Source organism: Malania oleifera, chromosome 9 (genome assembly GCF_029873635.1).
Source record: "Malania oleifera isolate guangnan ecotype guangnan chromosome 9, ASM2987363v1, whole genome shotgun sequence".
Classification (NCBI taxonomy): domain Eukaryota; kingdom Viridiplantae; phylum Streptophyta; class Magnoliopsida; order Santalales; family Ximeniaceae; genus Malania; species Malania oleifera.
Window position 1 is genome coordinate 92470255 of NC_080425.1, and position 13387 is coordinate 92483641.

Consider the following 13387-nt stretch of genomic DNA (forward strand, 5'->3'; position numbering starts at 1 on the left):
AATAAATCAGCTCTGTTGTATTCTCTGTATATCAAATGCTATTAAAGAGCAAAGATTTGTTCAAATAAGATCAAAATTTTTGTTTATTGATTTATTTTATATATCTTATTTTCTTTCTAAATTTCCTTTACTAGCAAACAAGGAAAAGTGAATTCCTTCATATTTTTCTTTCCTTTTTCAAAAGTTTTCAATGTTTCAAAGAGGGCATTTGGGAAACAAGCTAGCTGAAGAATAAAGAAGCATAACCATATACAACAACAGGTCTTCCCACACCAAGATGAGAAGTCATTATGAATGCTTACAAATAAATTTGAAACAAATGCCAAACAAGTAATTAAATTTGAAGTACCATTTCAGGGTAAGATTGAAAAGTGCAGCTCCCCTTCTTGTCCTTCGCCACCTTTTACCCACTTAAATCCAACATTTTGCCCCACCTTCAAGTTCCCTTCAGTTATAAAATGCCTGGTATCCTGAATTATGTATGTGGAAGAATTCTTCTTTAGTTTGAGTTTTATGTCATAAGATTTGTTAATGTCATCATTCCTTAGAGTGATGTGTATGGGATTCCCCTTGTGCATGCTCTCAACTTTCCCTTTTGGCAGGTGTGGCAGAATGTGCTCCTTAACTTCCCACTTGGGCAGATATACATGACTTGTATCAGGATCTGCATCAGTTATTGAGAGTTTTTTCCTTATTGGCCACAGATCAGTCTCAAGTGTTGCAGCTCTTCTTGTGTCATTCTCAACCAAATTGGCTGCTGCTGGTGCTGCTGCTGGGCTTTGCTGCATCTTCAGGCGCCCCTTATGAAGGACTTGGTCGACAAATTCAAACAGGTCCATATCCATTCTTAATGGTGAGGCCTGACCAGGAAGAGAATGAGGTAAGAGAGTTTTTCAAACTCCCTTTCTGAGTACTGAACATCAGAAGTTAGATTTTGGTGTTACTCTTCTACTTTGAAGAAATGACCTTAAATCTAGTGAAACAAGATCAAATTTGACATGCCTCAATTTACTACTCATTAAAAGCTTATAAATTATTATTATTATTATTATTTATCATCTCTAAGACCCTTTTAAAAAAAAATCAACCCTAATATATTCCTTTTCTGTAACTATGAGGGCTTCTTTAAGGAAGTGTCTTACATAATTTGAGAAATATTCTGTGTGGAGGTTTCTATAATGGGGTTGTTCTTTCCCCTACAAATGCCCTCACACATGGTGAAACTTGCCAATGTGATTACCTTTCAGAAAAGAACTGATCAGTGTAAGTTATAGGGCCTCCAATATTCCAATCTTAAAAAAATTTCATATTTGGTATCTTTTGAATGCGTGCGCATGTCTGTGTACATATATATATTAGAATTTTATTAATTTGAATTAGAACAGATTTTCTAATAATGAATAAAAAATAATGACTATATTTATGACTGCATTATCCTCTCTGATATTGTTCTTAATATTTGTTCTCTTAGTTGTGTTTCCCTTGATTAATTTTCTGAATCGAATCCTTGCTAAGCATATGCCAAATTGAATTTTTGCTGAATCCAAATCACACCTGCTTAATGTTATCGAATTATTAATTACTAATACCACATGCCAATGGAGATATGATTCCCTAAGATTTCCAAAATAAAAAGAAAATCCCATAGTATTTAATGAATAGTTGAGCAAAAAACTACAATTTCATTTTGATTACAACAATGGGATTGATTGGCAATCATTGTTAGGCCTCCCCCCACACAATATGCATATTAGGTATGTCTATGAATTTAAGTGCTTGCTTGGTTGTAAAAGTATTTTATTTTATTTAAGAGTTATAGAAGTCACCTTGATTTTTATTTTTTTTTAATTTTTTGGCATTTGTATGGAGAAATTGAAAAATAAAATTTGCTCTAGAAAATTTTTATGCAAATGTTAAAGAAATTGGAAATTAAAAAATAGAAAATTTTAATTATATGAAAAACTAGAAATAAAAACAAAAATTATTTACAGGTGGAAATAATTTTATAGATATAATAAATTTCAAAAATCTTAAATACATGATACGGATGAATGAAACTAAATTTTTTTCACTTAATTTTGTAATGTTTTCTATTCAAATTTACGTTCCATTCTTTTGCTACTTCCATTCCATTCCATTTGCAAAAGAACTATAAGGACTATGTAATGAACTCAACATGGGAATCGAGATATCAAGAGGATTAATAAAAGGGCAAACTAACTTTTCTTTTGTTCTTGAGAGAGAGAGAGAGAGAGAGAGAAAGAAAGAGAGAGAGAGAGAGAGAGAGGTGTGATTTATAATGTATCATTGGCATTGTATTGAAAAAAAAATGAGGTGGTGGTTGAGAATTTAAATGGGCTGATGAGGTTTTTAATGCAAAGAAGAACTATTTGTAAGAGGATTGGTGCATTTTAGATAAGTTTTTCTTACTCTAAAATACCAATTTTTTTTACTAGTGCTAACATTTCCACAAGAAAGAGGAAAATATCATGAATTTTTAGATACTATTATGATATTTAAAAATCTTATTTTTTATTTTTTCCTTCTTGCAACAACTCATTTTTGTAATATTTTAATCTCTAAAATTTATTTGTGTGGATTAAAATATTTTGTGGAAATTTTATAATGAAAACTTAAATATATTTTGAAATTTTAAATAAAATAAAATGTTTACCTAATTTTCATAAAAAATTAAAACAAAAAAATCATCCCAAAATAGCATTACATTAATCTAGTCGAACCAAGTTGGGTTTTAACATATTTAGGCCTGACTTGTTTGATAATGAAGTTGATAATCGAGTTTGAGCTATGCTTGTTAATTAAGGGGCCATTTGGTATCATTGTCAAAAATTAGAAAAATAAAAATCAAAAATGAAAATAAAGAAAACATAAAATAAAATTAAAAACCAGTAACTTGTTTGTTTAACATTTATAAAACTAATACAAAATAAAAATTTATTTGAAAAATGCTCATTTCCATATTTAAATCAAATAATATTGTAAAAATATGATTAAAATAATAAAATTACAAATAATACACATTAGGAAAATTACAATAATAAAAATAAAATTTATTATAATTATTTTAACTTAATTTTAAAAAAAAATTAGACATGACAATTAAAAAATAGTGAAAGTATTTTGTAATTGGATTTATAACTATTTTTTTATTTGATTTTGATTTTAATTTAAAAGTGTATAAAATAAATAATTTAATCCAAAAAAATCATTTTTGATTATTAAAATTTTTGGCGCAGGTTATCAAGACAATTGAAAATCATAAAATTTGGTTTCAATTTTTCGGCAAACAGCTAAAAATAGGCAACAGAAATAGAAAATTGATAATATAAACAAACACATTTTTATAATCTATTTTTTCACTATACAAAAACAAAAAACAAAAAACAGTAATGAAATCAAATAGACCCTAAACAAGTTGAGTCTGTTTATTTTTGACTAATTTAGCTAGTTTTATTCTAACAATGGTTGGAAATTGATAGTCCTTTGAACCCTAGAAAATATGAGGAAAAAGATTGAAAAATATGAAAAATTTCACATTCATGTTTGGTTTCCCAAAAAAGTGAGGAAAAAATATTTCAAATTAATAAATAAAAATTTAATTTATGCACCATTTGTATTTTATTTTTAACTCTTCCTGTGACGCACATAATGTTCTAATCTTTTCACATACAGTTAATCCCAAACCCGGGTAAGGGAGGAGGGTTGCGTTAGGTAGTTGACAATCAGCGTACAAATTTGTGAGATCACTATGATATGAATAATTACCAAATATTTGCTATAGCATCCTTCACGAGTGACGCGTAGCACTTGTACCATCCGAGTGTAGCGAAAAGTGTGAGCGAGGATGGGTTAGGTTGTTTCCTCGAAACGATGCGTTGTGTCAGTGCCCTGTTATTGTGTCAAATATGCGAGAGTTTCTCCATCATTCTAGATGTAAGTAGGCAAAGAAATTAGTTTAGGAGACTAGTATTAGATTAACAACTTGAAATATAGGGATGCTTACGAGTAAAAACATGAAAATTGCGGATACAATGATTAGAGGAAGAATTAATATAATATTCTCCTAAGAAACTAAGTGGGTAGAGGAGAAAGTTGGAGAAATTAATAAATTAGGATTTAAACTTCGTTACACTGGAAAAGAAAAACATAAGAATGGGTAGGAATTATTGTAGACAAAAATTTAAAATATATCATTGTAGATGTAAATAGAGTGAGGGATAGAATTACAAAAATTAAGATGACCTTAGGCCAAGAGATAATAAATATCATTAGTGCTTAGGTTCCTTAAGTAGGCTTAGCAAGAAATCTTAAGGAGATAACTTTGGGAAGATATGAATAGTATTATACAAGACATAATAGGGACTAAGAGAATATTCATAGGAGGAGATTTGAATGGACACGTTGAAAGGGATAATAGAGGTTATGAGAGGACATATGAAGGACATGGATATAAAGACAAAAATGAGCATAAGAAGATGATCTTAGACTTTGTTATATCATATGATTTTATTATAATGAATACTTGCTTTTAAGAAGAGAGAAGAACATTTAATAACTTTAAAAGTAGACAAAATAAAAGTTAAATGGATTTTTTCTTAATTAGGAGGGTAGATCGTTTATCATGCAAAGATTATAAAGTTATTTCAAGTGAAACCTTAACTACACAACATAGTCTTAGTGTTATATATATATGTTTAAAAATGAAAAAGAAAGGATAAAATAAATCAGTGTAAGAGAACTAGGTGGTGAACCTAAAGAGAGAAAATATAATAAAATTTAAAAATAAAATGATCAAAGATGGTTATTGAACTATAGAGGATAGGATAAATACAAATATTCTTTGGAGTATGATGGGTAGTTCTATTAAAAAGATAACAAAAGATGTTTTAGATGAATTAAGGGAAAGATTCTCGAATAGCAAAGAAAGTAGGTGATGAGATAAAGATGTCCAAAAAGTCATAAAGACAGAGAATTTGATATAAAACTTGACAAAAGTGTAGAAACATGGATAACTTTGAAAAGTATAAAGAGATAGGAAAAGATGCAAAAAAGACCGTTAGAGAAATTAAATATAGACCATTTAATAATTTGTATGATATATTAGACACAAAAAAATAGGAAAGATATATATATTTAAACTTGCTAAAGTTAGAGAAAAAAAGAGTAAAAACTTAGGTAATGTAAAATGTATAAAAAGTTAGAATGATATTGTTTTGGTTAAAGAAGAAGACATAAAAGAAAGATGGTGAAGTTACTTTTGTAAGTTATTTAATGAAAATCAAATAGAAGACTTAATTTAGAATTGACAAATGAGTAAAAGACTAAAAATATAAGATTAATTTGTGAAATTAGAGTTAACGAAGTTAAGTTTGTGCTAAAAAAGATGAAAAATAATAAAGTTATATGATCAAATAACATCCAAATTGAAGTTTGGAAGTGCTTAGGTGATAAGAGAATTTTATAGTTAACTAACATATTTAATACAATTATAAAAACTAAGAAAATGTCGAATGAATAGAGATAAAACACTTTAATACACGTATACAAAAAATAAAAGAGATATTCAAAAATTGTAATAACTATCGTGGAATTAAACTTATGATTCATATAATGAAACTACGAGAAATGGTAGTTGAACAAAGATTAAAGTTAGAAATGAAGGTTTCAATAAACAAATTTGATTTTATGCCTATGAGATCTACTACAGAAGCTTATAAATCTTTTAAGAAGATTAATAGAAAAATTTTAGGCAAAAAAAAAGGGACTTGCATATGATATTTATTGACTTAGAGAAAGCATATGACAGCGTACCTAGGAAAGTTTTATGATGAGTTTTAGAAAAAAATGATCTATGTAGTAGGTATATTGATGTAATTAAGGATATGTATGATGGCATAATGACTAGTGTAAAGACTACGGGTAGAGAGGCTAAAGAATTTGCAATCATCATAAGTGTACATCAATTATTTGCTTTGAACCTTTATCTTTTTTGCTTTAGTGATGGATCAATTAACTAAAAATATCCAAAATGAGGTTTCATGGTGTATGTTGTTTGCAAATGATGTTATATTGATCGATGAAACTGGAGGTGGAGTAGAGACTAAATTTGAATTATGAAGAGAGACTTTGGAATCGAGAGACTTTAAGATAAGTATAAATGAGACAGAATATATGAAATGTAATTTCAGTAATAGTAGGAAGAATATTGGAAATAAAGTTAAATTTTATAATGAAGAAATAAATAGTACTTGTAGATTTCAATACCTTGAATCTATTATGCAAATTAAAGAAGAAATTAAAGAAAATGTAATGCATAAGGGTAAAATGGGCAAACACTTGAAGTGTGTTTGTGATCTAGAAAATCCTTGAAATTAAAAGGGAAGTTTTATAGGACGGCTATAAGACCAACTGTATTGTATGGATCAGAATGTTAGGCGACGAAGAAATAGAATATCCAAAAGTAAAAGTTACAAAGCTGAAAATGTTTAGATAAATAAGTGGTATAACACTGAAAAATAGATTAAGAAATGAACATATTTGCGATAAATTAAATGTAACTCTTTCAGAAGATAAGATAAATGAAAGATAACTCAGATGGTTTGAGCACTTGTAACGTAGGACATATAGTGTGGTAGTGAGGACGAGTGAGTTAGTCACTGGGAGAGACAGTAAAAGAAGTACGGGTAGACCTGAAATAACTTGGAGGGAGATTGTGAATAAGGATTTAATAACCTTAAATTTGTTAGAAGAAATCGTTCATGATCACTTAAATTAACGAAAAATGATTTATATAACCGATCCCGCCTAGTGGGATATAAAACTTGGTTTTGTTGTTGTATTTTTTTTCTTAATTTTTAACTATACCAAAATATAATATTTAACCTTAAAAGTACAATAAAAAATAAATTTTTATTTTATTTTTCTCCCCTTATTTTTTTCTAAACAAAACATTTCCATATGGGCAGGAGGGTTTAAAACAAACCGTTTAGAAATGTCGTTTTCTATTTTACTTTATCACGTTTGTCGTTTGCAATTTGAAAAATGTAAGAGAAAGAAAAGGGAAAAAAAAAAAAAATTAATGTTGGATGATAAAAAAAGTAAGAAAAAAAATCAAACAAATAGCAAATAAATAAATAGAATTTTAATTTTGTGCATAGTTAATATTTAATTTTACTTTATTTTTAATTATATTAAACTTTTATTTTAACATTGTCTTATATAAATAAATAAAATATAAAAATATATTTTCTTTTCTTTTAGTATTATGCAATATAAATAACTAAAAAATATATATATTTTCTCTTCTCGAACAAAATCTTTTATGTGTAGCCAGGCAGAAGAATATCTTCAAAGTCGAGATGACTTCAAACCACAACTAGGGGGAACCAAACCATGTCTCCCGTGGGAGCTCCCCGTGGCCAATGAAAAAGGGAGCAGTCGCTGTCGCCTATCAAGGCTCTTTGGAAACTTTGAACAATTCAAAGGAGAGGAAACTGTCCCCACAGAGAGGGAGGGACTGGACCTCGTCTTCTCGCACTACTCCATGGAACGAAGCAAAACAAGAAGATGAAGACGACGCAGAAGAGGGTCTCCTACACGAGTCATTGACATGCGAAAGCGACGGGAAGAGATGACTTTTTCCACCCCGCAACATTGCAAACACCAAAAACTCCATTTTCATGCTTATCTTCAATTCAATCCAAATTCACAAATCTCTCACTCCAGCTTCTTCACTTGAAAAGAAATTTAAGAAACGCCCAAGACCCCCAAATGCACCCCCCTCAAGACGTGTTGAAGAATTGAATACAGGTATTTCCAGTCTCAGTCATTTCTTTCTTCTTCTTCTTCTTCTTCTTCTTTAAGACGTGAGGAAGAGTTGAGTACAAGAAATTCTAGTCCTAGTCATCTCTTTCTTCTTCTTATTTGACCTCCGCCCCTCTCGTTCTGACCATGGAATTAGATAAAAGAAACACCCAGTATCAGTTCTCTGCAGTTCAAGCTTCTGAAGATCAAGTTCTCCTTATTCTCTGATATCTGTCTCTGCAGTCCGTACATCGCTTCAGCAACTTCTCTTCTTCTTTTTTGATACTTCATTCAATACAGAAGGAAGAAAATCTTCTGGGTTTTAGAAAAATGCAGGTAATGAATAGCAGGAGCTTCCCGGAGCTGGTCTCCGAGTTACTAGTTTTGGCAGAGGAGGTCACTTCCCTTGCAAAAGATTCTGAGATTGAAAGAGAGATATTTGCTGAATTTGCGTTGTTTATTGCGAAGTTCACGCCAATTCTCATTGATTTATCACATAATGACAAGGTAATGGACACACCCACCATCCGAAAAGCTGCGGAGTCTCTTAAAGAAGAGCTTGGCCATGCTAAGTCCTTGATTGAAACCCCATCTCCAAAGCAAATCCAGGATGTGACTCGCGAGCTAGGGCAATCATTAGGCCACGTGCTCTTGGCGAGTCCTGAAGTGACTATAGATATTAAGGAAAAGATTGGGGCATTGCACAGTGAAATGTTAAATGCAAGGTTCAATGCATGTCCCAGTTGTGAGTCTGAGCTTGTTGATGAGTTGCAACTGCAAGGGGAAATTACAGAAGATGACCACATTTGTCATGATCCGGAAGAAGTTGTGCTGCAGCTCAAGTACGGAAAAGATGAAGAATTCAAGTTTGCGCTTTTGAGTTTGAATGACTTCGTCAGGTGTAAAACAATCTCTGATGAATGGATTAACAATGAAGGGATTGTTCCAATTTTATTTAATCGGCTGGGTTCGAGTAAACAAAAGGACCGGTCGGTCATAATTCAAATACTGAGAATCCTAGTTGTGGAGAATGCTGATTACAAGGTATATTACCTAAGATAATATCTCGATTTTAGTTCAATGTAACCATTGTTCACCTTACATCATCAAGTATTGTGCAGGAGAAAATGGCAGAAGCTGCATCTTTATCAACACTGGTGAAATCTCTGAGTCGCGATGTTGAGGAGAGGAGGGAAGCTGTGGGGCTATTGCTGGCCCTATCGGATCTTCCTGCAGTTCATCGGCGAATTGGTAGGATTCAAGGGTGTATAGTTATGTTGGTCACCATGCTTAATGGGGATGATCCTATTGCTTCACATGATGCACGAAAGTTGTTGAATGCTTTGTCAAGTAATGCTCAAAACACTCTTCATATGGCAGAGGCTGGTTACTTTAAACCGCTAGTGCAATACTTAAAGGAAGGTAATTCGAAGCTTATTTCCCATTGTGCATTTCTTCTCTCTTGTATTAAGCAAATGAAGCTTTTGAATTTTTCTATAAGCCTTAATATCCATGTCCTTTGGGTTCAAGAGGTTTTGATTTTCTATTGAACAAATCAGAATATTGTATATTTTACACTCCTTGCTGCATCAAATTTGTGGTACGCGGGAGTCGAGGATCTTGTAAATGGAAAGTTTTTCTCCTCTTTTTCAAAGTGTTTATAAACGTATCCTTGGAAGTTAGGAATTTAGCTGAGGAAATTAAGTTGACACTAGGAAAAAAAAGTTAATGGATTAAGAAACTTCATGCTCACAAAGTCAAACTTCATTTATGCGATTGTTCCATGACTTTCATTTATGGTAAGCAAATTTCTTTTGGTATTTTAAACCCCAATAATATTACTTTAGTCAGGCTGATCACTTCCAAGAGGACTTTTCATTGAGGTATTTTTATCTATAAACAAGCATTACACAACAGACTTACAATATGCTCAAGTAAAACTTTACATCTCTCCTAAAGATATGGGCTATCTTTAAGGCTGATTAAGAAGTTGACAATTTCAAATTCTTTTCATTTTCTCTTAAATTTCTGAATCAATATTTGAGTAACTGTCTCCCAAGTCTTGGGGCTCCAAAGCTTCAAGTTCTCTAATTAAACTGTCCATCCCATGCCTTAGCAGGTTCTGACATGAGCAAGATCCTCATGGCAACAGCACTTTCAAGGATGGAGCTTACAAATCAAAGAAGAGCAGCACTTGGAGAAGATGGAGCAATTGAACCTCTTGTCAAAATGTTTAATGGAGGGAAGCTTGAAGCCAAGCTATCTGCCCTAAGTGCGCTCCGAAATTTGTCCATCTTGAAAGAAAACATCCATCATTTGATAAGTGCAGGCATTGTTGTACCTCTCCTCCAGCTGCTTTTCTCTGTAACGTCTGTGTTCATGACCCTTCGGGAGCCAGCATCCGCCATTCTTGCAAGGATTGCCCAGTCAGAAGCCATACTTGTCAATCAAGATGTGGCTCAGCAGATGCTGTCACTTCTAAACCTGTCTAGTCCAATAATACAGCATCACCTCTTAGAAGCACTGAATAGTATTGCTGCCCATTCCAGTTCATCCAATGTTAAAAACAAAATGATAGAAAATGGCGCAATTCGACTTCTCCTACCCTTCTTGACTGAACCCAACATTAAGATTAGGTCTGGTGCCTTAGATTTACTCTATACTCTTTCTAAAGATATGCCAGGAGATTTGACGGACCAGCTAGGAGAAACCCTTCTCAATATTATTGTAAATATTATTTCATCATCAACATCTAAGAATGAAATAGCGGCAGCCATTGGCTTGCTGAGCAATCTTCCAGTTAATGACAAGAAAGCAACAGATGCATTGAAAAAGGCAAATTTGCTGCCTATTCTGGTCTCCATACTGAGCTCAAGCACTGCGACTTCAACACCCAGTACTTCCTGGTTGGAAGAGAGCACTGCAGGCCTGTTAATTCGGTTTACGATTCCTTCAGATAAGAAATTGCAACAATTTTCAGCAGAAAGTGGCATAATCCCCTTACTTGTTAAGTTTCTCATCACTGGGTCAATGGTTGCTAAATGTAGAGCTGCAACCTCACTAGCTCAGCTATCACAGAATTCGCTCTCTCTTAGGAAGTCCAGAGCATCAAGATGGTTATGTGTTCCTCCTTCTGCAGATGCATTTTGTGCAGTTCATGACGGCTACTGTTCTGTCAAAAGCACATTCTGTTTGGTCAAGGCAGGTGCCATATCCCCACTGATTCAAATTTTGGAAGGTAAAGAGAGGGATGCCGATGCAGCGGTGCTTGGTACCCTTGCAACTCTTTTGCAGGATGAAATTTGGGAAAATGGAAGTAACTTGATTGCTACAATGTGTGGGATCCAATCCATTATAAAAATTTTGGAAATAGGGAACATCAATGCTCAAGAGAAAGCACTGTGGATATTGGAGAGGATATTTAGAGTGGAGGATTACAGAACACAGTTTGGGGGATCTGCACAAGTGTTACTCATTGATCTAGCACAGAATGGAGAACCAAGATTGAAATCCACAATTGCGAAGTTGTTGGCTCAACTTGAGCTCTTGCAACTTCAGTCTAGTTACTTTTAAGGTAATTGTACATGTAAATGATTTTTTTCTCTGTCATTTTTAGAAATTTATTTTATCCTTTTATTTTTTGGGTATTATATGTTATCTTTTTTATCTTATTTCTGACATAAGTGATAATGATAATGATAATGATGGAGCCTTACATATTTGGCACCTAGCTAGATATCTCTAGCTTTTATGAGCCTCACATCATAAATTTATTGCGCAACTGACAAGAGGAATATGGTATCTAAGGAGCTGGATATATCCCACCCAAGAAAAAAAAATTACATATTATTGTAGAATACTTTAAGATTACACATTCAAATTACATTGCACTTTCAGATAATACTAATAATAATTGATATGGATCATGTCCTGGAAATAGAGTTTGAAGTAGCAGATGAGGGTAACTTTGGAAGTGTTTCTGTGCCAATCCTCTCCTGAGGTTCCATTAATAAAAGCAAGCTTCGCAGAGCCAACAGCAGCACAAAGCAAAGAGGCTGCAACATTGAAAATGGATAGAATTGTTTTAGGTATATCAGTTATGATTTATGGAGTAAAAGGATGATCCATTCCCCCACACCCCCCCCCCCCATTGAACTGACTTACAGAAAGAAAACTTCCTCTTTGTTTACGTAGAATTGAATGGGTTTTAGCTGGAAAACTGGCATAATGGCTAGTGAAATTGAAAATGAAAATAGAAAGATCAGTGATTGGTGAGCAAAAAATCTAACCATCCTTCAATGAAGCTCCTATCTCCTTTCTTTTTCTGAAATGAACAACACTTTCTCTCTGTTTCTGTTAGCGTATTACATTAAGTTAGATCCAAATTATTTTAAACTGCATGAACTGAGAGAAAATTATTCATGTTGCAAGCATGACTGCAAATGAGAGAGAGAGAGAGAGAGAGAGGGAGGGAGAGGTTCATCTCACTTGTTTGGGAGAGGTTCATCTCACTTGTTTGTTGTGTTTCTGGGATTGAAAGTTTGGGAATTGTGGTTGCGGGCATGATGGCTTAGGTACTGTTGTGCCTTTAGAAGCTGTCGCGCATATAGTGCCTAGCAAACCTATAATCCATCCTCCGCAACATATATACACACATGCAGGTGGTATTGGGAATATGATCCAGGGAGCCTTCTTTGTGGTAGTTTGGCACTGGCTAATGTTGATTAAATCTTGCTTTTCTTCACTCTCTATATTGGAATAAGAACCTTTCCATTATCAATGGAGAAATTCCAGGACACTACAGCATAATGTTGCAGCATTATTTATTCAATGGATTCTTTCTTTAAAAACGAACATCACTTCATTAGTTTACACCGCTCATTAATCAATGTCTACTGGCCTTATTAATTGTTATCAACCAAATTGATCATAACAAAAGATTTGGCATAATAAATTGGAACTATGGGAGTATTTGCAGAATAGAATACCCTTTTTTTAATTGTGGCTTCACAGTGATCTTTTTCAAGGTCAACAGAACAAATTGGTTATTCATCGATCATCTCTAATATGCTAGAGTTGCACTCAATACAATTCAAATATCTCTTGGACAACATTATCACATCAGTGGTGGGACTTTTTATGCTTTTCAGGTGGAAAATGGAACCCCACAACAGTAAAAATTCTTGTGCCTACCTCTGAAGATTGCTCTTTGTTTGGATGCTTTCACATTGAGATTTCTGATGAGGATAAAGGAAAGAAGTGCTACAAACATGGAAAAGTAAGAAAGGAATTTGATCCTCTAATCTAATGGGCGACTCTTGACTCGATCATTAAGGGTGTTAAGGTAATAGGTTCAAATCACGAAAACTAACCTTCTCAGACTCCAATAATGGAGTGAGAGTCTGTGGAGTGTTATATTTTAATGTAGAAATCTAATTAATGAGCTTAAAGCTTGTAGACTTTTGCAAAATCCAGTCAATAGCCATCATAACATGACAAACATCTTATCTATGGTGCCTAAGATCACACTAAAAGGTTTTAACCAACATGCCCAATGTTACAA

At 33.0% G+C, this 13387-nt stretch overlaps 1 protein-coding gene and 1 long non-coding RNA gene across 4 annotated transcripts in view; one reads left to right on the forward strand and one right to left on the reverse strand.

The window, feature by feature from the left end:
* The window catches only part of LOC131163845 (U-box domain-containing protein 24-like), a 39138-nt gene extending 25809 nt beyond the window's left edge, over positions 1–13329 (forward strand). Inside the window, exons 2-7 of one of the 3 annotated variants that reach the window (XM_058120641.1) lie at positions 603–880; positions 7351–7830; positions 7982–8868; positions 8946–9246; positions 9944–11398; positions 12975–13329. In XM_058120641.1, coding sequence (XP_057976624.1) covers positions 8155–8868; positions 8946–9246; positions 9944–11397 — 2469 coding nt within the window. In that variant the 5' untranslated portion in view covers positions 603–880; positions 7351–7830; positions 7982–8154 and the 3' untranslated portion in view covers position 11398; positions 12975–13329. Of the gene's footprint in view, positions 1–602; positions 881–7350; positions 8869–8945; positions 9247–9943; positions 11555–12974 lie in introns of those variants that run through there. The other 2 variants (XM_058120639.1, XM_058120640.1) reach the window with 2 other exon arrangements.
* On the reverse strand, positions 11621–12621 carry LOC131163846 (uncharacterized). The gene is made up of 3 exons (XR_009139142.1): positions 12313–12621; positions 12114–12177; positions 11621–11879 (listed from the first exon to the last, which is right to left on the reverse strand). It is a non-coding gene; the product is annotated as an uncharacterized LOC131163846 (long non-coding RNA).
* Positions 13330–13387: the final 58 nt, after the last annotated feature.